The sequence below is a fragment of the Botrytis sinoallii genome, assembly GCF_014898435.1.
Source record: "Botrytis sinoallii strain Bc 23 chromosome Unknown BSIN_010, whole genome shotgun sequence".
In the NCBI taxonomy this organism is placed as follows: domain Eukaryota; kingdom Fungi; phylum Ascomycota; class Leotiomycetes; order Helotiales; family Sclerotiniaceae; genus Botrytis; species Botrytis sinoallii.
This window is the reverse complement of record NW_024066037.1, coordinates 933,599-959,904: the sequence shown is the minus strand read 5'-3', so window position 1 is coordinate 959,904 and position 26,306 is coordinate 933,599. Positions and strand designations below refer to the sequence as shown.

Genomic DNA, 26,306 nt, shown 5'->3' with positions numbered 1-26,306 from the left:
CTGTATTTTGTTCACAAGCTAAATGTGTGTCTGTATGAGTGAAAATGTTCTCGTTTTTAATGCATAGTATTATATGATTTTTACCTTAAACGGGGCGAAGGGAGGATAATGGGGACAGATTTTTCTTTTTCGGTATTATTACAATTTTAATTGGCCTTTCGCTATATACTGTGCGCCTTATCTTATCCAATATTTACGCTTATGTACTTTTTATTTCCCCTCTAATCCATTTCGACTTATCCATTGTTTAATGTTCAAATGTTCAATCGAAAAAGCCTTCCTATGTACCTCATAAAGGTGGCAAGCCTTCCCTACAAATCGGACATTGCAAGCGATACTTCATCCAACCCACCAAACACTGAGTATGGAAAACATGTCTACAAGGCGTCACCATATAACTCCTCCTATCCCACGCCCCCAACACACCCTTTGCGCCCTCCTCTTCTCCTATCCCCACAACCGGAACCTCAAGGATCTGCATACATATCGCGCAATCCACTGTCCTAATCCCCGCTTTACTATCTCTCTCATCCGCACTCATATCTGTTTCCTCAAATCCTGGAGTTGTAGGAGAACCCAATGGGACTTTCACAAGACCAATTGGTAGACCTCCAGACTCAACGTTATCTTCTCGCAGCACTGGATGATAGTCCCAGCCCTCCTTGTACCATCCGAACCGTTTTGGAATTGCCCATCTGGGACCAAGAACCTCTTGACTGTACAGTACTACAAGCTGACACCAGACCCATCCTGTTAAAACCATCATTGCCGTCCAGCTACTCTCACTAAAGAGAAAATTATCCTCATAAAGGAAAAAATAAGCAAAAGGAGATAACCTTAGCAAACTTTGTACTATGACGAAACGCCAAAGAAGCGCTTTGCGACAATTACGTGTGATGTTGCGTTTTATCTGGGGAATCCAGAGGGACATGTAAGTGAAGGAGCAAAGGTAGACATATGCTGTGCGGATAGGGACAGGCCAGGTGGTGGACATGATGGAAAGAAGAAGTATCACGGTTAGGAGGAGAATGAACTGGCCATAGTAGGGAGTTATGTCGGAGGTTACTCTCGATTGTTGAACGATAACTGGAGCGCCCGCTGGACGAGGTACCGCGAATGTCGCATTGACATTTTCAGCTATTTCTGCGTCCACGTCTTGATCTGAAGGGACTATGATGGGAACATTTTGAGATGTGTTTCGAGGTGGAGCTTGAGTTGAAGATGCGATAGGTAAGGGTAAGGCATCTACACCCGCTGCCGTGATAACCGGTGCTGATCGCACAGCTGCAGGTGGATTCCTAGCTTGCAATTCTGCCAAAGCAGCCGCTTGTGCTCTTTCTTGCTCCAATCGTTCAGGTTCTTGAACTCCATAAATATTTACGATAAAGCGAACTCCAAGTGCCACAGACATCAAGCCGGCAAATGATGTTAACAACGCAGATGGAAATATGCTAGATAATGTAGCGCTCGCCAGTGACATTGTGAAGAACAACAATCCATCTGCTAAAAGCATCATAGCAACAGTATGGATGCTAACACGACCCACAGTTGATGGTGTAGAAGCCTCTTTACATTGATCCTTCAGAATCAATGCCTGTCCGAGAGCTACCGCAGCAAATACCAATAACCAAGAACGAATAGTTTCCAACCAAACCTCTTGCTTCAAACCAACAAGGTGTTCTCCATCCACAGGAGCGAAGTTTGGCGGACCTTTCGATTCGAGCATAAATCCACAATCAGGCGAGAAGATTATTGTAGATAGCTGTAGTTTCGGCGCCTGGGAAATAGGAGCACCATTTGGGAATCGAAGTTCGTTTTCGAGTTCTTGGACAAAATTGTGTGCTTTGGGTGATCTGTCATCATATTCGAGGCCATTAAATTTCAAAGGTAATACTTGAGCAAACAAGATATATTCGCAATGGGGTGTTGGTAACCCATCGATTTGGCCCGAATTTGGTTCAAGCAGACTTTTGGGATTCTCCTTCGCGGATTCCTCAAGTTTTTGTAGTCTGCGGTAACAAATTTTCTTCATAATTTCCGCACTGCTTGTGAAATGGTCCTCATCGGTGGCAAAATGGGGAAGACCAAAAGCTCCTGCGAACTTATCACTGGTAGTTGTTAGAAGAACTCCCCCTTCATCTGGCCAATGTACACCATGCATCCTCATTTCATGTCCATCTCCACTACTGCTCTCATCTTGAACTGTTAATGTGGCCGCAATCTCCCTTACAAGTATTTCTGTACCCGGATTTGCGCCAATTCCAAGATCAACTCTCTCAATCCCATCAGATATGTCCCTTTTCTCAATCCTTGCTTCTCTCTTCGAAGCTTCTTCTTCAGCCTTCGCTGAACTTTCGCCTTCAGTGACATGTTCCTTAGTCACCTGTACAATCATCTCCTCTACCGCAGCCTCATCCAACCTCAACATAACTTTCCCCTCCCTCCCCGTCACATTCCTTGTCCACAGCTCCTCATCTGTGAGGGCCCAAGCGACCCCCGGCGCAATAACACTTAGATTCAATCCACTCCTTCTCTCCTTCCCCGCTACCAAACCACTCATGTATCTGGCCCAATTTCCCCTCACCACTCCCGTCACATTGGTATAAATCCTGCCCTCCAATCCCCGGCCGCCCTCCCTATCAGAATTCGATCCATCCTGCAGCCCTCTCGCCCACTTCCTCAATTCATCACTCCTCTCCTTGAATGCACGCAATCTCTCCCATTTATATCCATCCTCTGCCTTAAACCCAGTCAAGTTCAAATAGCTTGGATCGTCCGATTTCTCCGGTGCGAAATCCCCATAATTCGTTGTATTCAACACTCCAAACACATGTCTATTATGTGCCAACTGCTCCTCTGCAGTGTTTTGTGAGTCTCCGAGGCTGGATGGGAGACCGGTGTCATTGGACGCAATCCACCACAGAACCATGATGACGAAGAATATAAGAGAGACATCGCCGCGTTGGGGTGGCATATTTGCGGATTGTTTATCCTTTTGTTCTTATTACTGTGTGGGAGTATTCCATATCCTATTCATCCATGAGAAAGATGAAAAGACATTTTGCATCAGCAAAGTTCGAGAAATGCTTAGTTTTGGTGAATTTGATATCTTGTACGATCCATCCATCATTGTAATGAGGCATCATCGGGCACATTCCCCTCTTAAATACCGATCCTCACTGACCACTCTCACACGCTGAAACCTTTGTATTCATGCACCTTAACAATAATTGTAATTTCTTTTCCTCACCCCAAAACCAAAAAAAAACATTACACTGTCTCTACCTCAAATTCTGAACCATAGTAACGTCGCTCTATCTATCTACAAAATCATACCAACTATCCCACGATCATGGCAACAAACGATATTAAATCCCCAAACCCAAATCGCATGTCCACCATCTCCACCACATCTGTCAGTAAACACCACTATTCTACCCGTAGCACCGCCCTAACCTCAAGCTTCCGTACTCGTAACTAACTATCAAACCTCAAAGGCAGCAACCGATGCCTCAGCCACCGCTGAGCTTTCTCTCGTTGTCGATGAACTTCTAAATTCTCTCTCGAATAAATTCGCTGGCGTTTCGAGCGAGATTTTTGCAAAGAGTGCGTTTCTCCTTTCCAGCGCAACACTCTTCTTCTTACACATGCTTTTTTTGGATTATGATGGAGTACAACGGCTAAATATATGTGAATAGTGGACGAGATGTCGCGACGTTTAGATAATCTCGAGGCTACACTGCAAAGTAATATGGATCCGAAGGGGGATGGCCGAGGCAGCCCTACGAAGATGTAATCTGCAAGGTACAATTACATTACCATATTCTTGATTAAATTTTGGAGCCGATAGATGAGGGGGTATATAGATTGCAGTGTTATCAAACGCGGGTGTAATTGCATACGGAAGTTTGATTACAATTGTACAAACGGGCGTTGAAATGGGAGGACATGGGACGAGATACCAAGGTAGTTATTCAAAAGTACATGATTCATAAAGTGTTCATTCGCATACAGTTATCTACGTCTCCGAGAACAATCCAAAATAAACTTTTAGTGTTGAGATCAACTCGTTTACCCCCTTTTACATTGAACAACTTAATCTTTCTACAATTCAGACTTTCCGGTTGCCTTCTCGATGAATCTTCTCAAGATGTTGGTTTTGGTTGTGAACTCATCCAACTTCTCTGGTGCCAAACCTCCCTTCTTGATGATACCATCCAATCTAGCAAGTTCCTTTGCGGCGTAGTTATCACTCTTGCTCAACTTGTCGAAGACCTTAACGTAGTACTCGGCGTACTTGGATTGAGCACCCTCCTTGTATTCTTGAGCAGCCTTGGTAGCTTCTGCGGCGATCTCAGCAATGCTTGAACCACCAGTAAATTTGGTGACGAGAGCATCCAAAGCCTCGATAGTACCAGCAGTAGCATCAAGTCCACCACCAACAGCACGGTGTGTACCGGCCTTGCTGTTCATGAATTCGACAATATCCTTCTCTGAACGTCCACCAGAGTATGCTTCGGCTTCAGTGCTTCCCTTGGGGAAGAACTTAATGGTTGGGTAAGAGGTAACGCCTTGGTCCTTGGCTGTTGCTTTGGAGTTTTCTGCTTCGGCATCGACCTTGGCAATAACGACATTGGGTTCATTGGCGAAATCTGAAGCAACCTTCTCCCACACTGGTGCCAAAGTTTTGCAGTCTGAAACAAAAAAAAAGTTAGCAAGTCATTGTGATTGTCAACGCAGATACTGGATAGACTTACGGCCACACCATGGTGCAGTGAAAGCAACAATGACATCCTTGTCACTGCCAATTTGCTCCTTGAATGACTTATCGTTCAACATTTCGACGGCACTTGGGACAGCCTTCGCCTTCTTTGGCTTAACACCAGTCTTCTTTGTAATGAACTCTGTTAAGCTATCGATATCTCTGCCTCCATTGTAATCCTCTGGGGTTTTGCTCTTTCCATCGAAGTATTTGATGGTTGGGAAACCTTGAACGCCGAATTTCTTGCCCAAGCTCTTCTCTGCATCCGCATCGACTTTCGCAATTGTGACCTTGTCCTTTGCAAATGCAAAGTCCGAAGCAAGCTGCTCGTAAACTGGTGCAAGGGTCTTACAATGTCCGCACCATGGTGCAAAAAATTCAATCAAAGCTGGCTTGCCCTCGAAGGCAAATTGATCGAAGTTCGAAGGAATGAGATCGATAACGGCAGATGAAGCTGTTGCAACTGTGGCGAGGCCAGCGAACACGAGACTTTTTAAGAGAACCATTTTGATGATTCGTTTCTGATAAAAGATGTAAGTATTTGTATGATTGAAGAAAACCCCTTAGCTTTGAAGGAGTTCTTGGGATTTAACTACCTGATTGTCAGAAGTTGGTTTGATTTCTAATAGAGAGGAAGGACAGCTTGCTTTTGCGGTGCTGCTCGGAAGTGGCTAACGATAAGCGATAAGGAACTAGTAAACCGGGTCGTCCTGGAAAACCCCACCCGTTTTGACGTTAATAAGGATGAGGTCGTTTATTTGCATGTACGAATTTATCACTATTCACAGTTCAATACGAGTAGATATCTTGAGAATCATGTTTGAGGTCCAGTCTATTTCTTTCACAGAAGCTGCAACGTTGATGAATATCTTCATTTCTCATTATTCAATCGGGTAGATTTCTTCCGTCTACCTCGTTGTAGATTACTGCCATACTAATATCTTCGTCTATGTCCTCCTCCATATGACGGGCGAGTCGAATTTTGATTGTAATACTCTGCTGTCCATGCCACTATTTGTGCCACTTCATTATCAATTACTTTTTGGACGCCAGCATTGACTTGTCCGTTCTTCAATCGGAGATCTGAACAATGGAATCCGCCAGGAATGATTTGTACTGGGTGTTTCGCAGTAGACTTCAATTCGCCACCGGGTCTGAATTGAGAACTGACACCGGATGTTCTCCATGGGTCATATTGACTATCGATATGTCAGCAGGTTGTTAGCAAGTTGGACAAAGCCACATACCCATTTGTCCAAATAAGACGAGTGGTCTTCTCGAGGTCCCATCCATTAGTGTATCTGTTGACTCGATCCACAGTCGCACCCTTAGCACTGGCATATGTGTATTCGCCCTCAGTTGGGAAGAATAAAGCACATTGTCGTTGCCAGTAATTCGCATCGATGAGACGGGAAACAATTGTAGGTCTGTTCTTGGGCGCTCCACTGCCAAAATTGTTAGCCCAAGCGATACAATGTCAATTCTGCAATACATACTCTTGCCAATAGCCAAAAGGCTCGTTGCAAAGCATCCAGTTCCATTGTCTATCAATTGCATTTCCGACGCTATAGTCTCTGAACATCAAGTTGTTGAAATCATGTGTATCGAAACAAGATGTGTCGTTGGCAGCGTAGCCAAAGCTTTCACAGTCTATTCGCTTTTTGTTAGTACCCCAATACTTTGATTGGCAACCAGATACTTACAGCCAGGTATGTAGCTCTTGGTCCATTTTGCATAACCCTCCAATGCGGTCGTAAGACCAACACCGTTCGCATCTGGAGTGACAGCAGCTCCGGCGGTGACGTTCTATTATTATCGAGTTAGGACATAATCTACCATTCAGATAAGAGGCTACTCACTTCAATTGCGTCACAGAATTGGTAGAAGCCTGAATAGCCTGTAGAGAAACTGTTTGACTGCCACAACCAAGGGCCATTTTCGAGAACAGCCATGAAGTCGTCATTGTGCTTGACAGATTCCAAGCCAAACTTAGTCTTCAGTGCAGTTACTTCACTTTTGCTACCATGGGTCAAGACGTTGTCCATATAGTCAATAACTAAAGAAACGTCTTTGCTGCAGTTCTTTGGCATGCCATCTTGAACGGGGTAGAAGTATTGCCAATAGTTGTCGATAGCTTGCACTGGGGCACTGGATGCATGGTATGCCCAGAATGTACCAGGGCTTGTTGATTCTGTCCAAGCAGAGAGTGCACCGCTGTAACTACCACCTGAATTAATCCAGGGCGCAGAAGCTGCATTGCTGCTATGGTTTGAGTCGAATGGAAGGTCAACTGTCTTGGCAAAGTGAACGAAATCCGCAATAGCTTGTTTTAGAGTGAGGAGTTGTAGGTTGGTTGTTGTGAGATTATCATATGGAGAAGATTCGCCCCAGAAACGATCTGTAGAACAATCAGCATATCTTCCAACCTGAAAGTGGAAAATACATACGCTCAACCATAACAACGGCACCCTTAACTTCCTGCGCAAAGCGCCCGGTAACGGTGATGTTCGTCAAATAGCCACCATAATTTGCAGCAGCAATTTCACCAGGAGTGAAGAAAACGATCTACAATTGTCAGTGGGAGCACAATTATTGAAAGTTGTGGTTATCCTTACTGGAGATCCTGGTCCGGCCCAAAACTCGGAGTTCCACCAAAACTTTTGTTGGAAAGTTCCTTTGGAAGGATTGTCATGATCTAAAAGCTGGGTGAAGAATGCAGAACCTGTAGTATTTACACCAGCTGCATTGATTGAAACAGGAAATTCGTCTTCTGCTTCAATCGGTGGGACCAACCTCCCTTTGCGAAGGAATGGGTGCTCAGCAGCTGCAGATGCAGCCAGCAAAGAGATTGCGGATACAATTGACCACTTCATGACGGATACTGAGGACTTGGAGAAACTTGAGCCCAGAGATGTAGAAGAAGGACAAACAAGAGAAGGCAGAGGAGTAGAGGTGAATACTGCCACGGATTCACCTCAAGTATTCATACAATTTTTTTCTCGGGAGGCCAAACTTACTGGTATCACCTACCTTATCTGGAAGACATGCATACGAGAAGACCCATGAGACTAATTCGATATAGTTTCGTAGATCCCCATTTCTTGGGAGGATAACAATCGATAACAATCACGTATGATAAATGAATTGTAAATGAAATCCATGTAGTCTATGAAGCCGAAGATAACCACAAAAGATGATTGGGGCTGTAACTCACTGATAAACCAAACAGAGCTTCAGAGCCCTAGGGGTCTAACCGTTATCCGGCATCTAAGCCGCTACTCAAAGCTTGGTATATCTTTCGTACTTGAGTAATGGTAAAAGAAAAGACGAATTGCGTGTATTCGAGATGCTGATTCCGTGCGAGGATGTTCATGAAAAGAGCTTGGGACGATGGGGGCTCGGACAGGACAGGGGATTTTGTTTTTGAGTTGCCTTTTATGGTAAGGTTATAACGTCCACTTTACCGGATAAGGGAGGTGCTTCAATGTCAATGGCCAACCACATCATAACCGACTTGTGCTACTGTTACCCGAGCCAGCAGTACATATTGAAGTCGTATCAGGTACGTACCTGATTGACCGACTGCATGCATAATGAAGTCTCTTATGTTAGGATAAGTACCCCAAATAATGGGTTATATCCGCAACAATCTGACGGGCTCAATTAAAGTATTCAACCGGTTTCCTCGAGTTTGATGTGCTACTTGTTGAGCTCGCTGAGGTACCAAGCGTTACTTTGTTGACATTAACCTTCTCTAGCCACACGCATTTCGCACAAAATTGGTTGACTATGAGCGGTCTACTCGATGATTCGCTCTGCGGCCAGACACTCATCGATTTCACCGCATTTTGTTCGTTTAAAATTGTTGTAGTTTGATGTGCTACTTGTTGAGCTCGCTGAGGTACCAAGCGTTACTTTGTCGACGTTAACCTTCTCTAGCCACATGCATTTCGCACAGAATTGGTTGACTATGAGCGGTCTACTCGATGATTCGCTCTGTGGCCAGACACTCATCGATTTCACCGCATTTTGTTCGTTTAAAATTGTTGTCAGTTAAAAGAGTACAGAATGCTCTTTTATTATCAGACATATCTAATTCACAGCAGTGAGATACATTCGTCTGTTTCAAGGTAGGTAGGTAGGTATCTATGGAATTTTTTCGATCTATAAATGTAGTATCCCCAGGAATTATTTTGTGATATAGGATGTGGCTTATCACACGATCTTAGTGGATCTCGGCTACCAGTACTTGGGATGGGAGTCATAAGAGATCATCAAACTGTATGTCACCTTACCTAGGTACCTTTTGTCCTTGGACTCACAAGTATATTTTGTTTTTATTTCAATTACAGCTACAATCATGTATCGAGTATCTCACATTTTCACCACGTGTTTCCGCAAGAAACCTCTGCAGGTCAATATCCAATACCGCTCATTCACCAAATTTGACTCATTTGGAAATTCCCCCATTCCTGCTTCCAAAAAGCGTTTCGTTCCAACATCTGGTACCTACCCCAAAGGCTTTCTTGTCGGTAGTACAAATGTCGGGATCAAACCATCTGGCTTATCCCAGCCAGACTTAATTTTAGTGACGAGCGAGAAGCAATGGGAGACATGTGGAGCTGCTGTTCTTACAAAGAATGAATTTCCAGCTCCCAGTGTACTTGTTACTAGAGATTTAATAAAGAAAAGTCGAGGAAGGGGAATGAGGGGTGTAGTCGCGAATTCGTGGTGTGCAAATTTGCTTACGGGTGAGAAAGGACTAGAGGACTCGAGAAAGATGAGCGAGGAGGCGGGAATGGTTCTGGGTGAGGGAAACGGGAAGGGGAAAGACCCGGTAATGATCATGCATACAGGCAAGTTGATGTTCTAGAGGATTGCTCACCTTCATTGCCCTGGATGGTGAATATTATAGAATACTTGGGTCCTTCAATTCCTTCCTATGCATGAGAACAATGAACTGACTGAATAACTCGGACCTAGGGATGGGTGGCCAGCGGTAAGCTTTCTCACATGGTTATCCTTCACTCACTAATTCTATACAGACTCCCTATTGATGACATCATCCAAGGCATCCCAAAACTCCATCAGAATATGGGTACCACTCACAATCACTGGCTACAAGCCGCCAGGGGCATCTGTACAACCGACACCTTCCCTAAACTCTCATCCCGCACCTTCACTCTCCCATCTTTACCAGACACCAAATTCTCTCTCGCGGGCATCACCAAAGGCGCCGGAATGATCCATCCAAACATGGCTACCACACTTGGTATAATTTGTACCGATGCACCCATTACGCCTCCTGCTCTTCAACAACTCTTAAGTACGGCAGCTGATAAGAGTTATAATTGCATCTCTATTGAAGGAGATACAAGCACTAATGATATGGTCACTATGTTCGCCAATGGTGCGGCTGCACCTAGACATTCCCCAATCGACTTTGATACATTGGCGGCATCTCAGTCCGAAGATTTTGTCGCTTTCCAAAAGATTCTCATTGAGTTCATGGCTGATCTCGCAAAACTGGTAGTAAGGGATGGAGAAGGCGCAACTAAATTCATCACAATACGAGTACGAGGCGCGCCGACTTACCCAGCAGGCAAACACATTGCATCCGTTATCGCGCGTTCTGTCCTTTTCAAAATGGGGGTCTATGGCAAAGATCCAAATCCTATAGGTGTTTTAGCTGCTTTGGGTTACTCATTAATGGATACGGAGTTTGCTGGTAAGGGGATCATCAACCGCGAATTGACATCTGTCAGTTTTGTGCCGGTTGACGGTGCTGAGGAATTGAATTTTGTGAAGCGGGGAAAGCTGATGGAAGTTGATGAGTTGGGGATTAAAGAGCTTATGGAAAAAGAGGACGTAGAAGTGGTGGTGGATTTGAGGGATGGTGGGTGTGAAAGTGGAGAGGAAGCTGTCTATTGGACGTGTGATATCACGCATGAATTTGTTACAATAAATGGAGATTTCAGGAACTAGATACAAATTTGAGGTCAAAGTCCTTCGCATTCTGTTAGCTTTGATCAAAGCTAGCAATGTCGAAGTAAACAATTCCAAAAAGATTCGAACATGGGAATGAAAAGGTTAAGAAACTAGAAATGCCATTGTATACACGATTCGCTTGGATGCTAATTTCCCAAAAGAATAACACACCTAACTACCTATGAAAAGTAATGACGTCATAAAACAAGCAATGATCGGCAAATTGCAATTCACACGAGCAGCAATGCTCAGTGCAGCATGTTATGAGTCAACACGATCCTCAACCACCAACGAAGCTGTGGTCTTAGAGTCCGACAAACTTAAACGTCCACTTCCCATCCCCAACCTCTTTCCTCTGAGATACTACTACATCGATATCTGTATCCGGTTCCATTATCACAGTAGTCACATTTGTATTATCAGATTTTGGCAATTTCCATTCTCTTTCAACTGGCCTCATATCAAACCGCATCACAAACATCGAAACGACAGCCAGTATTTCATTCGTAGCAAAGTGACGACCGGGACATAAAGTGGTGCCGCCACCAAATGTACGAAATGCAGCTGGGTTGGGACGTTTGATATCTTTGTCTTTGAGAAATCGTCGAGGATTGAAGTCTGCAACGTCTGGTCCCCAGATTTTGGGATCCATATGGATAACACGACCGGGCATTTGAATGATGGAGTTCTTCTTCAATAGCCATTTGTTGTCTAGCATAGTATCTTCCATGACTATCCGGACAGAAGTCCCGGCAGATCGATGACGCAGAGTTTCCTGAAAAGTCGATAGTAGAAGATGGCATTTTGTCTTCACGTTCGTGATATCGAGACTTCGTGTCAGACTTCCATCCTCATTACAGCTTGTTTCCACAATTGCCTCAATTTCACTGCGTATTTCTCCCAGGAGCTTGAGGTTCGAAAAAATGAAAAATATTAACCAGAACAACGCAGGTGCAGTATTGACAATAATAGCAACTCCGATAACAGTTTCATATCTAGCAATATCTTTCACTGGAACGCCATGCTTGACATTAACCTCTAGACGAGCTTGCGCAAGCACAGAAGCATCCTTGAAATCACTTCCTGCGTAATATGATTCGAAAGCTTTTGTGACTCTTCTGCGTGCTGCAACACCCTTTGCGAGCAAAGATAGAGGGCAGTATTCCGATTAGCAACCTCACCATCTGACTCTCCAACTCCCTAACGCAATGATTAGTCTTCAAAACTTCACACGAATCACCAGAGAGAAATACCAAAAGCTATCCTGAACCTCCACATCCCTGTAAGGATTTCTCGGTCCATAAACCGATTCCGTCGTCGCCATAGTAATTAAAGCTCTCAGCCACGCATGAAGTCCAATTTCCACACTCTCCTTTCCCTCGCCAATCAATCCATCCAAGCTCTCCGCAACAATCCCAACCATGACCCTATTCATGCCATCCAAGCCTGGTCCCGGCGCTGTCGCCTTCTTCATGACATGCGTCGCCTCCATATTCAAACCCCAATCGCCTTCATCTCCATTAACATTAATTGCCATACATCCCTCGCTTTCCTACTAACTCCACAAAGTTGGTTTGCGAATCTTGCCGAAATGGGCGGAAACGCGAGCTTTTTAGGGAGTTTTTGGACGGCCTGGATTAACTCGGGTTGTATTCACAATGTACATTTTGGCGCCCGGAACACGTATTGTAAGGATTGGGAGACGTGTTTTCTGGCTCAGATCAACATAGTAGTTGAATTTTCGACGTCCAAGTCCAAGGATGTGACCGATATACGGGATTCGTGTTGTGGCCATGGAGGTTCGAAGGGATCACAGACGGAGCATAGGAAGTTCAAGAGGAGGTAGGTCAATATTCCGAGGACTGTGACGATCATGAGGGACCGAGGGAGTAAATTGTCGATGATTGACATGATGATGCGATCATCTATGAGCTGTTGTGAAAGCATCTGAAAGGAGTTGGATATGTAAATGTCAATGCCGGGAGCTGATTCTCCTTCTCCTCCACTGCATTCGACGAAGAAAGAAACTGTAAGAATCTTTCATCTTATATAGATCTCATGGCATCTGCAATCCAAACTCAGAAGATATATTGGCTCACTCTCCCAATTTCCTTCGACATATTGAATAACATATGCGGTTAAGCCAATTGAGAAATTGGGAAACGCCTGACGGAACACCTTAAACGGCAACTTCCATATGTTGCAAAGCTCGTAAAATAACAACATCTATATTACACCATGGCATTTCCATCACAAACAACGGGCGTTTCTAACTTCAAAAAGAGGATTCAAACCATCCTTGGCCAGCCAAATTAATACCGCCAGCAGCCACATCTCAGCCAGCCGTCCAGGTAAAACATTCATGATTCAAATTTCCCCATACTTTTCGTATATCCTCGAGCTCCACAAGGTCTCTCCCATTGATATGTCCAGTCGTGTCCAGTCCTCAACTTTCTCGTGTCTCGCAAAACTGATTGATTTCTCCAATCGTTCGAACACTATACTACTGCTCTCTCCGTGAAATTTGCTCATAAATTATAGTCTTGTCTATGCGTTGGCAATATAGAGGTTTTGAAGAAAGCAGAAAGTGGCAGAAGATGGTGCTATCTGGATGAGTGTTGAAACCTCAAAGAGGAAGGGGAAATCTGAGTACTAAACATTCAATTTAACCGGGTTGGATTGTTATATTAAATGTTCGTACTAGGGCCAGATATTGAAGACAAAGATTTGACAGATGTGACGAGTATCACATTTTATATTGTGAATGTTCATGACATTAATGCTCTGATAAGAGAAAATTGGAATGATGTTAGAAACCATCAATATTTGGAATGCACTAGCATGAGTATCCATCAGGCGTGTTGAGAAAAGTTTGTGACACACAGAATCCTGTACTCAAACAGAGAAGCAAGACAAGGCAAAAAGGGTGGCAGTATGAAAGCTAATTCTTGAAGGTATTCTTCGGAAGTTTCAGGCGGATACCTACCTACGCAATGAAGCCCTTCTGCCACAACTTCATACATCGTCGAATTCTCCCCTGAACACGTTTTATACACGTCCTAGCGCATATAGAATTGTACACGAACTACCTGACTAGCGAAACAAATTCTACTCATAGATTGACCACAAACATTATCGTATTAATACCTCTATACAGTTCAGCAACAAACTTCTAATGCGTACACATCAACCTCTCAAACCCGTGCGTCCACCTAAAACTCCCCATAATTACCACCATCAAGGCCAATCCCCCAATTACGCTCACCAATCCATATCTATACCCATGACTTCTCCTCAGCGAGCTCAACTCCACTACCCATGTACTAACCGTGGTCAAGCATCCACAGAACCCATCCTCTATTCCCTGTAAAACCTGGCATCCAATCACACCTCCTAAAGGTACATGTTGTAAATCATATGCCATACCCATCATTGCCGTCCCAAACATGTTGACTGCAAATGTTCCAAGAGGAAATGAAGAGATTTTGCCATTCAAGTAAAGAGAGGCGTAGAAACGGGCTAGACAGCCTACAGGTGCGAATATGAGGGCAAAAACCGCGCGACCTCTCCATATCTCAGGCGGTGCGTCATTTCTATCGGGTGGGAAAATAGCTAGAAATATAGCACCCAGCCAACAACCCCACGCTAAGAATACCGCAAAAGGGTCTAGATACTTGCGAGACTTATGAAATGATAAACTCGGTGTACACGGTTCCAAAAATATAGCAAGATGGGCGCCGAAAAATAACGCTGCCAAACACAATGAGACAGTCGTAATGATAACAGCTAACGTCGCCATAAACGAATATCCTCCATTTCGGCTCACAGTACTCGTTGTACTAGCCATAATTGGACTATAATCCTGAGGATGGTTCAGAGGACTCGGCAAATCATTTGAAAGTGCCAAGAACGTATCTCGAATAAACGATGAAAAGGATGTAAAACTGCCACAAAATCCCGTTGCAAGACCTATGTACAAAGGAATGGTCTTTTTCGTTACAGCATGTGCTTTTTTGGCAGCTTGTAAATCGGGATTTTGTTCTACAGCCAGTGAGCCTGCATTTTCTTCATCTTTAACTTTGGCTTTCCATTCCTGAATTTTGTGGTGGTAGGTAGCGGTTCCCCATTCTTCTCTAAACAACATCCTGTCTTCACCTAGAAACCCCATGAATAAACTTCCTCCAACATTTGCCCATAGCTCGCTGAAGATTATGGGAGCTCCGGGGTAGAAGGTAATGGCTTGGAGACCTAGTCTAGCCAATGTTCCAAATATTGAAAACAGAATTAGATAGGATATGGTATATAACTTTGTCGCGAATTTTGAGACCTTTGGGGGACTGGAATTTTCCTTCTCCTCTGCCGGTGGTCTTTCTCCTCTGGCAATACTATCTCGTTTACTCTGCTCTTGTCTTCTACGATCCTGTTCGTATTTTTGCTCTTCGTCTTTGGCCTCCTCTAAAGATTTATGTTTATATGTCGGAACTTCGTGGGGATTTTCCACTGGCGATGGTGTGGCAAGTTCATCTAGATGGGCATAATCATCTGGAATGTCGTAATCGCTATCGGTTTTAGAAGCTCGACTTGCGCGACGACGTGTTTTTTGCTCGCTACTATTCGTATGTCCTAGAGGTTGATTTTGTCTCAATTGGTTTCCATCCGTGTTTTGTCTCGGCGCCGGCACAGTGCCTTCATCAAGTCGAGAATAACTCTTTGGTGAATCATATCCCGCATCTTGCGCCTCCCGCGCGCGTCGATCTTGCGATGGTCTGTCTATTGACTTCGAGTGGGTTGGATTGGCCTTGATGTCGTAAGACTTATTTCCAGTATCTTTGGTACCTGTGTTCTCCATTGGCATTATCCACTTATATGCCAAGGCCGTGACACTTCTATTGATATCATCTAAATCCCATTAATGAAGGGAAAATTCCGACGTCACCTAGCAACATGGTGAATAGTTGCCGTCTTTTTAAAGTTAGATTGATGCGAGATCCACTCGGGGACCGCCCCGTTTGCGATTCGACTGATAAGGTCCAGGTTCCACTGATAAAATGTGGGCGGTTGGGCTCGGCCTCTAGCTGCAGGTGTGAATACATAACACATAGCTTGCAAGCAGTCATCAACGTCCCCTCTTCTATAAACAAAGAAATATAAAGCTTCACTTCCATCATTGACTCTATACATTTGATCAATATCACAAAAGTACTTACAACATCTTCACAGTTTGAACAACAATTGTGCGAAGCTTCAAAAATGAATGAATCAATCCCACCTAACGTTCACATCTCCACCCATCCGTGTCTCCAAGCCAAACTCTCACAATTACGATCCAGCGAAGCTAATACTCGCGAAACGAAAGCTCTTGTTAATGAAATCTCATTGATAATAGGATGTGAAGCTACCGCCGCTGGACTTACTGTGTCTAAAGGTCCAACTGTATGTTTATGCGTTCAGTCATTCCTCTTCTCCATCTTCCCGCCCCATCATGTCTCAAGCCCACCCCACAACCAAACTAACAAACTACACTAGGCCAAAACACCCCTCGGATACACCGATACAACAACTACCATAACACCCGCCTCCATTTCCCTAATCCCCATTCTCCGTTCCGGTCTTTCTATGGTCGAAGCTCTCCAAACCCTCCTCCCCTCCCCAACCCCAATCCATCATCTTGGACTCTTCCGTGAACCCACCACTCTTGAGCCCGTCGAATATTACAACAATCTTCCCTACCACGCACCCGCCGCATCATCTCCCTCCAACACCCCCAACACCTCCGCTTCTGAGCTCGCAATTCTGCTCGATCCCGTTATTGCTACAGGAGGAACTTGTGCTGCTGCCATTCGTACATTGAGGGAATGGGGTGTTAAGAGAATCATCGTATTGAGCGTGTTGGCTGCATTACCGGGCTTGCAAAATGCAGCTAGAGAGTGGCCTGAGGGAACGGAGATTTGGTGTGCGGGTGTGGATGAGGAGGTCAACGAGAAGGGCATGATCAAACCAGGTTTGGGAGATGTGGGTGATAGACTATTTTTGACCATTGGAAAGTAAGGTGCTTAAAATGGGTAATTGAGTTGCTTGGTCAAGATTTGCTGGCGTTACATAGCGATGAGATTCCCTCAGGTTGAATGAGATACCACCCGCTTCGCCTTCTACCATCTGATACTTGTTATACGTGACTGTAATTGTGATATGTTTTGATTTGAAGACAATTAATATTAATGGTGGATACTAATCTACCTCCACCTGGCAGGTATTAAAAAATCTATGGAAAAAATATATACAAGTAGGGTATCATATCTAACACGCTCCAAACAAATGCATTTCAAGGTATACTCAGAATTGATAGCCCGGTGCTCCAAAATCGTCATCCCAAGGTATAAGCTGAATAAGAAAGTAGGCAATATTCAAGATGGTCGGATAATACTGCAACAATATTATAAAGAGGCCCAAGTAGAGGGTAGCAGATAAAACCAGGTAAGGTGTAGGTTCGAGCAGGAAGTCTTTCCATAGATCTATTAGCCAAATTTCCATTTCCGAGGCCTCAGCTAAATGCACTGGTCTGTATACATCGCGAAGTCTTGGACGAGAAGGATGACTTTTTTGTGACCGTGGCTCAGTAGGAGGGAACTTCGCTGGTTGGGAATGGTATTGAGACCCTGATATCTGTGCCATTATTGCTGCCGAAGATATCTCGGGGCTTGTAAATCGTTCTTTCTCTTGGGATGATTTTGCATGACTCGAAACTGCGACTTTCTGCCGCATACGCACATAACTCCGTAGCCCCTTTTCCATAATCTGTGCTCCGCGTTGTCTTATCCTAATGCATTTAGTCGTATCGTCGTGTTTTCTCTTCTCAACGTCCCGGTGCCAAAAGACCCCTGACTCTTTCAATCCTTTGAACTGCGCCTTCAAGCCTTTCCAGTCGTTTTCTCTTTTCTCCATCCCTTCGTTCCAAAATTTCAACTCGCTCTTCGAGTTTCGCCCTTGCTTTTCGTTCCGTAGCAACCATTTCATTGGCTTGTGTAAATAGCTGTGCCGTCAGTTCTTCCAGTTCGACACTGGATTCATTTAATTTGCCCTCCGCAGCCTGTCGTAACCCTTGCTCCCTTGTCAAGGCAGCTACTAACTCTGTTGTAGAAGGGGTTGGCGGTGTTGGCGGTTGCTGAGCCTGTAGATTCGGCGTGGACTTGCGAGATAGCAGAGAAGAAAGTCGATTCTGGACAGGCAGATATGAGAAACGACTCGGGCTTCCAAGTCGGTCTTCAGTGTGCCCTTGTGTTGGTGTTGTTGCGCGCTGAGGTTCTGTAATTTGCTGGTAGTTCGCCCTTTTAAGTGATTGGATTTCGTCTTCGTAGTCTGCCCATTTATCCACTGGCAATATCGTTAGCACTAGAAGATCAAAGGTTTATAAAGAGAAGCCTACCAGCGGCGGTCGCTTTTTCCGTCAGTAACTTTACTTGAGCTTGCAATTCCTCAATCTCTTTCTGCGCATCAGCTGCAATCTGCGAACTGCTGTGCGGTAAAGCCATTCCACAATTAGGACATGCAGATTCAATTCCCGACGTCTGCGCCATCGTTAAAGTTATAGTTGCCGACATGAGCTCGTCGTGTGTTGTACTATGATCATAAGACAATGTATTGGTAAGGTAGCTGTGTGACTTCGCGATTTGGCGTGATGAGTATCAGGTGTTGTTGGGTACAACTCTAAACTGGTGAATATAAACTCTGTTTTTCGACTGTGCAAGTGTGCGACCATGCGACGGAAGTATTCGACTTTGTAATTAATTGAAGAGGGGTCAATAGTTATCGGACAGGCCTTGCATAATGAAATTTATATCCAGCATTACAGGAGATTAATTTCAGCAAGGCGCAGGCTGTGCCAGTAAAGTAATACATACTGTAGGCGCGATGGAGATCCTCATGGTAACCATGTTAACGGCATTCTTCATCCCTGTTGATGCCGGCAAACCCCTAATAATAGGTACATCTTCATGCTTCAGCCATGCCATTGTTGATGGTTATAATGCTGACAATCTAGGATGGATGGCGTCCACAAGTATCGTTCTCAGTAAGGGATGAGGACTGAAATGTTCCAAATATCTGGTAAAATCGAAACCCTCGTAAGAAAAATCGACTCGGGAAGCTTACGCAAGTATCTTCCGCTCAATCTGAGCACCAAACATCAATGCCACATTCTTGTTGGTTGAATGGATTCTTTTGTGGGTACGACTATAACTTTGACGTCGGAAGTTTATCGAGACGTTCTGGATTGAGTGGACGTTTCGGAATGATTGTATTTCATCATGAATCCTGTTCCTTCAAATATTGTGGTGTTTCGGCGCAGTTTGTAAAGTTCATCTGAAGATTCCATTCCGTCTGATGTCTGTTTGAGAATGAAGCTCATTCTTGGATTCAAGATGAAACTTGGCTGCTAACAATCAGGGGCGCCTGGAAGCTTTCTGTTTGTTCATCTAAAGTTCGATGATTAGGTGGGTTCGTGGTCGTGTATTAGTTGCGAGAGATGAAATTGTTGTTTTCAAATTGATTTCCACTAGGCATATCTGCGAGCGCAGCCGTAATATGCAATAAAATGATTCTATGCCCAGTTGGCATAAAGAAAAGGAGATCTTTGCTTCCACGAGACGCCCAAACTACTTTGAATATCAACTCCCAATATACACCTTTCAAATCAATCTGCAAAAGGTGTAGTAAAAGAAATAGTACTTTGCAGATATCTCTGGATCTTCAAATAAGGTTGATCCCCCATCTCACACCAAGCGTCATGTCTCTTCTCCACCATGTCCTGTCGTGCCTTTGCCGCCTCTTCATCTTCCATCTTTCTGAGGGCGCCATTAAGGTGGTTGCGGCACCAGAGATCTTCATTGATACCCTTGTGATTTTTAGGCGCCTTGGGTCTTAAGGATGGCACTCCACTTTTTCCCACCTTTTCAATTACAACGACAACATAGATGGCGGGGTTGTCGAGGCGAAAGAAGTGGACCGCTTGTCCGTCGCATTCGACGGGCTGAATATATCGCTTTTCTAGGTCGTCCTTAAACATCCAACGGTTCAAAATCTCACTGTATTGTACCTCAAGTTGATCGCGAAGGTAGCTGTAGCCTGTAGCGACTTGTTCGGCGAGGAGGCTTTCGCTAGCCTCACTATTTGTGGAAGCGGGTTGATCAGAGGAAACATTGGGAGTAGTACTGGTAGGAGCGACTTGAAATATACCTTCGCTGTCTCTTCGGTCTCTCATTGGTTGGATGGCAACGAGAAACTTTCTTCCAGTTTTGTCGGTTTTGTATATGCCATGTACGGGGGTCGCTTCGAAATTTATCGTTTCTAAAGGCTTTTTTCCTCCGGGGGACTTCTCCTTTGCTTTGAAGATGTTCCACATACTGGAGAATTTATAGCTGGCAAAGAGTTTCTTCATGTTGACGAGTAACAAAGTTTGTTGGTTCGGAGCTTTAGTCGGATGGTAACAGTGCTATTGAAAAAGTTCATGAGAACCAACTATTACAATCTCACAATGCACAGGGCTTGCGCCGTCTACATATGATTTGGCCAGGCTATATGTTCGTGCTAAAAATCTACACATGTGTGTATGTTCGATATGGCTTCAGGTATAGGTATATATGGCAAGAAACGTATTGATATATGGTCGAGACATCAAAGGCAAGCATTTTCTTAATCATATATCTGTCGGTGCAAATTAGAGAAGAATGAAAGAAGAAACGAGGGAGATTTACTAAGTACAGATGTCATTTTACATTTTATCTAGTGCATTGTACCAAAGCTATCATTCAATGTACTAGAGTTGAGAGGTAGCAAGTTTTTAATAAGCTAGCGAGCAGCCAGGCTATACTTTATTTCGTAGCGTTGAGATCTTCAACAATGATTCAGGATATCTTATCATTTGTATTGCTTGAATATCATGGTATTTTGACGATTGAAGGAACGTATGCAATTGTGAGATCTTCCTTTTAAAGATCTAAAACATCAACGAAAGAATACGATTCATACATTTACTCAGCATTTCTTGAGGCACAAAATGCAATTGACCAACTCAATCTGCCGGCCCCGCTTCTTCTTTCAAGCTCACTGTGGGGTTAGTATACACATCTCTAGGGTTTCCACATATATTTTAATATTCCTGGTTAGTACACATAAACTTTTTTCATCTGAAATGTTAGTCTCGGGCGGTTTTGAATGCTTGGGGGATTGCACCATTGCAGGAGGTTGTTCCTCTGAGAAAAGTACGGTATAGCTTTTGATCCTCGTGTCTGGTAAATTAAAATACAAAGTCTCCCTCTCTATTTGACAGGAAGAAGATACCTACCAAAGTTCAGGCGGTATTGATAGCACAGATAGTAGACCGCATGCTCATTCCTATCAAGAATTTCAATTCCGATAGTATTGGATAGACATGAAGCATCCGTCATCAAGGGCACACAATCTGCCTAGTATTAAACCTAGTGAAATCAAGTATGCCTACTATTGTCCACTTTACACGCTTATCAGGGTAGGCCTTGTAAATGAGAGATGCAGATGTGCAACAAAAATCTTCATGAGAAGATATCTCGACGTCATTATTCAATCCTACCCCCCTTCCTTTTAGAGCACCATTTCATTTGTTTGGTTAGTAAGCATTTCTAAGAGCATGGAACTAACTCTCTCTGCACATTTCAATTCTAAAGCAAGCCATGGTGATGTCAATTTTGAACGAGCATGTTTTCAGCAATATTTCTGTAGTACACAAGATATTACATACATCTTGAGCAACAATGTAAGTAAGTACGAATTGAGGCATTCTTTAGTGGACTAGAATGGAAGTTCGATCGTATCCAAGATGAATGCTATAAAAACCATACCTGTATTAAAATACCTCAATTCGATCTGCCATTGAAATAGAATGAAGATACAAATTTTTCAACTGGCCTCATTTTGCCGCGTCTCATAGATAAGCGAATACTCTACCTCGTCCCCTGAATCGTCCCCCACTGCTCACAGTAAATCGAGGGAGTTGGCCGGAAAAGTCTGAACACCCCATGAATTTGTCTGCCTGCTCAGTACGGATGTTCTTCTCACCGATGAAAATCAATGAGACGGCAAAAACCACAACTTTCATTCTCCGTATTTGTCTAGCTTGCGAAGATAATCACTGCAGTCTAAAAACTTTTCATAGAATTATGGCTTCGAAGGAATTTCTTACGAAGTTGAAGTTCTTCTCAGAATTGGGCATACATTTCTTTACACCTCGGTTGTTACCTTACCTGTCTGTTCGCTTCGTGATAAGTTGAAGACTTCAAAAGCTTAAAGGGCAGCAGAAAAGAGTTCAAATGACCCAAGGCACCAGTTTAAAAGATGGAGGAAAAGCATGTTCTAACAATACCTTTATGATATGTAATTGTCTAAAGTCTAAAGCGCGTTAATCAAAACTACCATCAGTAGCTAATGAAGATGAAATCATCCGAGCTTATGACTTTGATGTGTCATCTATACATACTATATACTGCAGAATATAACCAAGATCCTAGTACCACAGAGCCTTATTCCAAAATCTAGATTTGGCGTTGGCTAAAGAATCCGCTTGCAAGTACATAGTTGTATTGAAAACAATTTCCACACCATTGGTACTGGTGTTGTATAAAGGCCATTCCATTTTGTCATTTGGCCACAGGGTATTAGGATTGCCAGTCAATGCGAAAACAAAAGATACTTTTGCATAATCCGCGCTGTGGTGGCATTGACTGGATTCGTTTGAATATCCCCAGAGAGAGCGTACGTGCCATACCAGTAATAATCCTGATCAGTACCATGAGTAGCTTCACCTAATGCAACCATTGCATTCCAAGTTTGGTTGTGAAGTCAAAGCCAAATTGTGTGAGGTCCATTCGAAGCTTTGCCCTATGTCTGAGAAGCGAAGTCCGGGAGAGGCGTAATCACTTTCGGGATAGAGAGCGAGGATTTCGTTGATGACAGTGTCAGTAATCCCAGGGGAGTATATGCGTATTCTATCGGCAACCTCAGCGGTGCTATTGATACCGCTTGTAACGTCGCTATTCTTCTCGTGAAGCTCGTGTGTGTGATGACTAATGGTCCGGTCCAATTGTAGTGACCAGCGTAGAATTCTGCTTCGTCTGTTTTTAGAATGCAACATCGGTTAGCAATTTGTCAATTTTAAATCAAGAAGCGAAAAGAAAGAAGTTTCGATGGAAAAACCTACATGTAGGCTTGTTCTGTATCACGAACGGCAACATTGGTGGCGCCTCCTTCGTGAGTAAAGGTTGGTCCGTTAGCAACACCGGCAATGCCATTTCGGTAATTGTAGGTGATAAAGATGGAGTCTTTGCTGAGATCATAGAGACCTTAGGGCGTAGTATGGGATTTGTTTGCTCTAGCTCTGAATACATCCTTCGTTAGTATGTGTCGGTGTATGAGAGCAACAACAGAATATTACTTACCCATAAGTCCATTGCAAAACAGGAAGCTTCTTTACCGTAGTATTAGCTGGCACATAAATATCCATGAACAAGCAATCCTCAGCGGTTGTGCATGCAACATTCGATGCGGCAAGGGTACCATCGTTAACCTCGGTTTCAACCGGTGGCCATTGAGGAGCAGCAAAATCGAAGATCACCCAATGGAGCAGCAGCAAATCGAACGTTTTGGTATTTATAGACACCAGCTGAGAGATTTGCAGCAGCAGCTTGAACGATACAATAGTCTAAAGTGACTTGTGGCATTGAGGAAGAGACAGTAGCATTTTGTGCTGCAACGACTGTCGCTCTCAGTGCGGACTACAGTCTACCGAACAATCAAAGGTTTTGGGAAATTCCAAACAATTTAAACGTTGAAATAGTTTCGATTATCAAGTGAATTCAAGGCCAAAACTTTGGAGATTTGGAGATCATTGAGGTTACTTGAAAGCTGGTGTAAATGGTAAGGAGAATATGTGACTCAAGAAGAAGTTGATTGTGAAAAGAAAATCTTCCACATGTTTGGTAGAAGTTAGATTTTTTGAAAGTCATCTAGAGCTTTTTAAAATAACATGAAAGTTGCTTTTGGGAGTGCTAAATTGGAGGTTGGCTTAGCAGATCACATATTGACGTACTGATCACAATGAGCACATTCAAAAATGGCAAGATTACGGAAGAGCTCCCGCAGAATTTTCACATCTAGAGACATGACATCATCCGTTGAAGGAATAAAACATTAAGAAGAATCGTTGTTGAAATACTACGCGTACAAAATTGTGCTAAGAAGTCTAGAAGTGATAAAATGATTGAATATGGGAGGAAGCTTTGGTAACGACTGAGACTGGCAAGAAAACAATTTCTTGAGATCCCCGCTAGGCGAGATAACCTCAAAGATGCTCAGATCAGCTCGTGCCTTTGATGATATCCGCAGCTCTTTCAGCAACAGCATAAACAAACAGTTTGGGTGTTACTTCTAGGTACAACGGGCATGATGCTTGCGTCTACTACACGCAAATTACTAGTGCCATACACGATAAGGTTATTGTCAACTACGCCCCCTTTGTTCTCAGGCAGCATGGAGCAGGTTCCAACAGGATGCCAATTTGACATACCCGTTTCCTTGACGTATTTCTTAACCTCGTCCAAGTCATTCCAGGGAGTGCATAACTTGTTGCGTTTTCCGTTGGGCTTGAGCAATAAAGCAAGTGGTTCGGTTGTTGCAAGCTTGTCAACGAAACGAAGGTGACGAGCCAGCACTTCAAGATCGAGGGGGTTACTGAGATATTTGAAGTCTATTTCAGGAGCTTCAACATGAGTTCCAGAAGAAATATGCACGTATCCAGTGCTGAGCGGATTCAAGAGCAAAGCGCTTATCGTGACAAAATTCTCTGGCATATCAGCCACAACTAGCTCTTTTGGAAAATTAGCCCCAAAGTTTCCTTGGGCAGCATACATAAATATCATGCCATTGCCTTGCTCTCGGCTTCTAAGAAGGGAGCGGACGAATTCGTGGTGAGGACGATCACTCGCAGATGATGGGTATGCTTCTAGCAAATTTTCTAGCTCATCTCGACCCTCCTTGGTTTGGAAGTCATCAACAGGTACGAATGAGGTAGACATGACAGCAGCACGACCGAATGGCCCAGACTGTGAGGTCATATATTCAGTCATCGCTTTGCCCAAAGCTTCTGGATTTCCTCGGGCAAGATCATCAATAGTTTCAACCCCGTCATTGACTTCGAAGCTGGTGCCACTAATGATGTGATCCTGAAGATTCTCTCCCACGTTGGGGTTCTCAATGCGCACAGTTATCCCATGCTTACGGAGAATTTCAGGAGATCCGACACCAGAAAGTTCCAAAAGCTTAGGAGATTGGAGCGTACCAGCCGCGAGAATGACCTCTCTTGAAGCTTTTAAACTTTTAATGCTCCCCTCATGAGAGAACTCAACCCCCATTGCTATCAATGGTAGTGATTCTCCTTCTAGAATGATTCTGGTGACGGTGGCTTCAGTAAGAACGACCAAATTGGTTCGGTGAACGACAGGCTCATAGTAAGCACGCGCTGCATAGCTTCGTTGTCCAGAGTTTTGGATCAACGGAAGCAGGATTTGAGTATGGTCCAAATGCAGTACCGTCAGAGACATCACCGCTAAAGCCATAGCCAAGGTTCTTGAAAGTTTCGTTCCATACTTTTGGAAACTGATTCTCAGGAGCAGGTGGGAATGAGGCTTGAATGGGACCAGAAGACGGTATATTTGCAGAATAATTGTTTTGGAGTCCAAGGCGTTCCACATCAGCCTCCGATGGTGTGGTTAAAGTATGAACTTTGCGAACGTATGGCGCCAAAGTTTTCCAGTCCCAGCCAGAATTGCCCAAGGACGCCCATGCATCTATACCCACCTGAGATGGCATCATGAAAACAGACGAATTGATTGCACTGGACCCGCCCAGCGCTCGTCCTTGGGGAATTCCCATAATCTTGCCATCAAGTGATTCCTAAATTCAGGATTCATCAGAACGGTATCTATTAGAATAGGAAACAACTCACCTGTGGTGTAGTTACAAAATTCCAATCTGCCTCTGTTCCCAAAAGTGCGGGCCAACCAGCGGGCATGTTAACTCTAGGATCTCCGAGGTAGTTTTTACCAGACTCAAGAACCAACACATTTACTGTTGGATCCTCTGACAAACGGTTGACAACAACAAGCCCGGAAGTTCCACCTCCGATGATGATGAAGTCAAAGGCGATTGCGTTTTCAGCCATATCGAATTGTAAAAAAAAATCCTTTTCGAAAGGTCCGTGAAAGTGATGGGCGATAGAAGCAAGATTTGCAATAGTCTTGGAATCAGCGTGTTGAAGGCTTTTATAAATGCGATTGAAAGAAGAGTTCATTAAACGAGACCAAAAGAGTACCCTGGAAACTTGAACCATGTGTTTAGTGAATCGAGAGAGGCACAGTCCACGGGTACGTTAAGGGTGGCACAGCAAGGTTGGACAGCCACATATTATAGGTCGGTGAATTGCATATAAACGGAAGATAGGTATCCAATATGTGCAAAGTATCAGTGGCTACCT

The 26,306-nt window shown here is 43.9% G+C and overlaps 14 protein-coding genes across 14 annotated transcripts; 3 read left to right on the top strand and 11 right to left on the bottom strand.

Moving 5' to 3' along the window:
• Positions 1 to 289: 289 nt before the first annotated feature.
• On the bottom strand, positions 290 to 2,974 carry EAF02_006432 (uncharacterized protein; the record flags this gene model as incomplete). Its single annotated transcript, XM_038902480.1, has 1 exon — positions 290 to 2,974. The coding sequence occupies one exon, from the start codon at positions 2,972 to 2,974 to the stop codon at positions 290 to 292; it is 2,685 nt and encodes an 894-aa protein (XP_038757700.1).
• Positions 2,975 to 3,352: 378 nt separating this feature from the next.
• EAF02_006431 (uncharacterized protein) lies at positions 3,353 to 3,796 on the top strand (the record flags this gene model as incomplete). The annotated part of the gene is made up of 3 exons (XM_038902479.1): positions 3,353 to 3,415; positions 3,498 to 3,606; positions 3,699 to 3,796. The coding sequence occupies 3 exons, from the start codon at positions 3,353 to 3,355 to the stop codon at positions 3,794 to 3,796; spliced, it is 270 nt and encodes an 89-aa protein (XP_038757699.1).
• Positions 3,797 to 4,069: 273 nt separating this feature from the next.
• EAF02_006430 (uncharacterized protein) lies at positions 4,070 to 5,268 on the bottom strand (the record flags this gene model as incomplete). The annotated part of the gene is made up of 2 exons (XM_038902478.1): positions 4,070 to 4,694; positions 4,758 to 5,268. The coding sequence occupies 2 exons, from the start codon at positions 5,266 to 5,268 to the stop codon at positions 4,105 to 4,107; spliced, it is 1,101 nt and encodes a 366-aa protein (XP_038757698.1). The 3' UTR covers positions 4,070 to 4,104.
• A 428-nt stretch (positions 5,269 to 5,696) lies between these two features.
• On the bottom strand, positions 5,697 to 7,635 carry EAF02_006429 (uncharacterized protein; the record flags this gene model as incomplete). Its single annotated transcript, XM_038902477.1, has 7 exons — positions 5,697 to 5,961; positions 6,010 to 6,207; positions 6,259 to 6,412; positions 6,466 to 6,568; positions 6,622 to 7,160; positions 7,210 to 7,327; positions 7,378 to 7,635. The coding sequence occupies 7 exons, from the start codon at positions 7,633 to 7,635 to the stop codon at positions 5,697 to 5,699; spliced, it is 1,635 nt and encodes a 544-aa protein (XP_038757697.1).
• Positions 7,636 to 9,122: 1,487 nt separating this feature from the next.
• EAF02_006428 (uncharacterized protein) lies at positions 9,123 to 10,747 on the top strand (the record flags this gene model as incomplete). Its single annotated transcript, XM_038902476.1, has 3 exons — positions 9,123 to 9,570; positions 9,746 to 9,761; positions 9,808 to 10,747. The coding sequence occupies 3 exons, from the start codon at positions 9,123 to 9,125 to the stop codon at positions 10,745 to 10,747; spliced, it is 1,404 nt and encodes a 467-aa protein (XP_038757696.1).
• A 307-nt stretch (positions 10,748 to 11,054) lies between these two features.
• On the bottom strand, positions 11,055 to 12,545 carry EAF02_006427 (uncharacterized protein; the record flags this gene model as incomplete). The annotated part of the gene is made up of 4 exons (XM_038902475.1): positions 11,055 to 11,885; positions 11,932 to 11,950; positions 12,004 to 12,302; positions 12,408 to 12,545. The coding sequence occupies 4 exons, from the start codon at positions 12,543 to 12,545 to the stop codon at positions 11,055 to 11,057; spliced, it is 1,287 nt and encodes a 428-aa protein (XP_038757695.1).
• Positions 12,546 to 13,922: 1,377 nt separating this feature from the next.
• On the bottom strand, positions 13,923 to 15,605 carry EAF02_006426 (uncharacterized protein; the record flags this gene model as incomplete). Its single annotated transcript, XM_038902474.1, has 1 exon — positions 13,923 to 15,605. The coding sequence occupies one exon, from the start codon at positions 15,603 to 15,605 to the stop codon at positions 13,923 to 13,925; it is 1,683 nt and encodes a 560-aa protein (XP_038757694.1).
• Positions 15,606 to 15,851: 246 nt separating this feature from the next.
• On the top strand, positions 15,852 to 16,902 carry EAF02_006425 (uncharacterized protein). The gene is made up of 2 exons (XM_038902473.1): positions 15,852 to 16,183; positions 16,277 to 16,902. Exons 1-2 carry the CDS (start codon positions 16,001 to 16,003, stop codon positions 16,796 to 16,798), a joined length of 705 nt encoding a protein of 234 aa, XP_038757693.1. The 5' UTR covers positions 15,852 to 16,000; the 3' UTR covers positions 16,799 to 16,902.
• A 181-nt stretch (positions 16,903 to 17,083) lies between these two features.
• On the bottom strand, positions 17,084 to 17,542 carry EAF02_006424 (uncharacterized protein; the record flags this gene model as incomplete). The annotated part of the gene is made up of 1 exon (XM_038902472.1): positions 17,084 to 17,542. The coding sequence occupies one exon, from the start codon at positions 17,540 to 17,542 to the stop codon at positions 17,084 to 17,086; it is 459 nt and encodes a 152-aa protein (XP_038757692.1).
• Positions 17,543 to 17,603: 61 nt separating this feature from the next.
• On the bottom strand, positions 17,604 to 18,324 carry EAF02_006423 (uncharacterized protein; the record flags this gene model as incomplete). The annotated part of the gene is made up of 2 exons (XM_038902471.1): positions 17,604 to 18,121; positions 18,174 to 18,324. 2 exons carry the CDS (start codon positions 18,322 to 18,324, stop codon positions 17,604 to 17,606), a joined length of 669 nt encoding a protein of 222 aa, XP_038757691.1.
• Positions 18,325 to 18,454: 130 nt separating this feature from the next.
• Positions 18,455 to 18,759, bottom strand: EAF02_006422 (uncharacterized protein; the record flags this gene model as incomplete). Its single annotated transcript, XM_038902470.1, has 2 exons — positions 18,455 to 18,523; positions 18,649 to 18,759. The coding sequence occupies 2 exons, from the start codon at positions 18,757 to 18,759 to the stop codon at positions 18,455 to 18,457; spliced, it is 180 nt and encodes a 59-aa protein (XP_038757690.1).
• A 680-nt stretch (positions 18,760 to 19,439) lies between these two features.
• EAF02_006421 (uncharacterized protein) lies at positions 19,440 to 20,183 on the bottom strand (the record flags this gene model as incomplete). Its single annotated transcript, XM_038902469.1, has 1 exon — positions 19,440 to 20,183. The coding sequence occupies one exon, from the start codon at positions 20,181 to 20,183 to the stop codon at positions 19,440 to 19,442; it is 744 nt and encodes a 247-aa protein (XP_038757689.1).
• A 2,100-nt stretch (positions 20,184 to 22,283) lies between these two features.
• EAF02_006420 (uncharacterized protein) lies at positions 22,284 to 23,218 on the bottom strand (the record flags this gene model as incomplete). The annotated part of the gene is made up of 4 exons (XM_038902468.1): positions 22,284 to 22,485; positions 22,582 to 22,890; positions 22,977 to 23,118; positions 23,215 to 23,218. The coding sequence occupies 4 exons, from the start codon at positions 23,216 to 23,218 to the stop codon at positions 22,284 to 22,286; spliced, it is 657 nt and encodes a 218-aa protein (XP_038757688.1).
• Positions 23,219 to 24,165: 947 nt separating this feature from the next.
• EAF02_006419 (uncharacterized protein) lies at positions 24,166 to 25,994 on the bottom strand (the record flags this gene model as incomplete). Its single annotated transcript, XM_038902467.1, has 3 exons — positions 24,166 to 25,292; positions 25,363 to 25,726; positions 25,779 to 25,994. The coding sequence occupies 3 exons, from the start codon at positions 25,992 to 25,994 to the stop codon at positions 24,166 to 24,168; spliced, it is 1,707 nt and encodes a 568-aa protein (XP_038757687.1).
• Positions 25,995 to 26,306: the final 312 nt, after the last annotated feature.

What these genes read in the sequence shown, in the direction of transcription:
- EAF02_006425 (XM_038902473.1), top strand. Translation starts at nt 16,001, where the DNA reads ATGAATGAATCAATCCCACCTAACGTTCACATCTCCACCCATCCGTGT. An exon ending in CTGTGTCTAAAGGTCCAACT is followed by an intron (nt 16,184 to 16,276) that starts GTATGTTTATGC and finishes AAACTACACTAG; the next exon opens with GCCAAAACACCCCTCGGATA.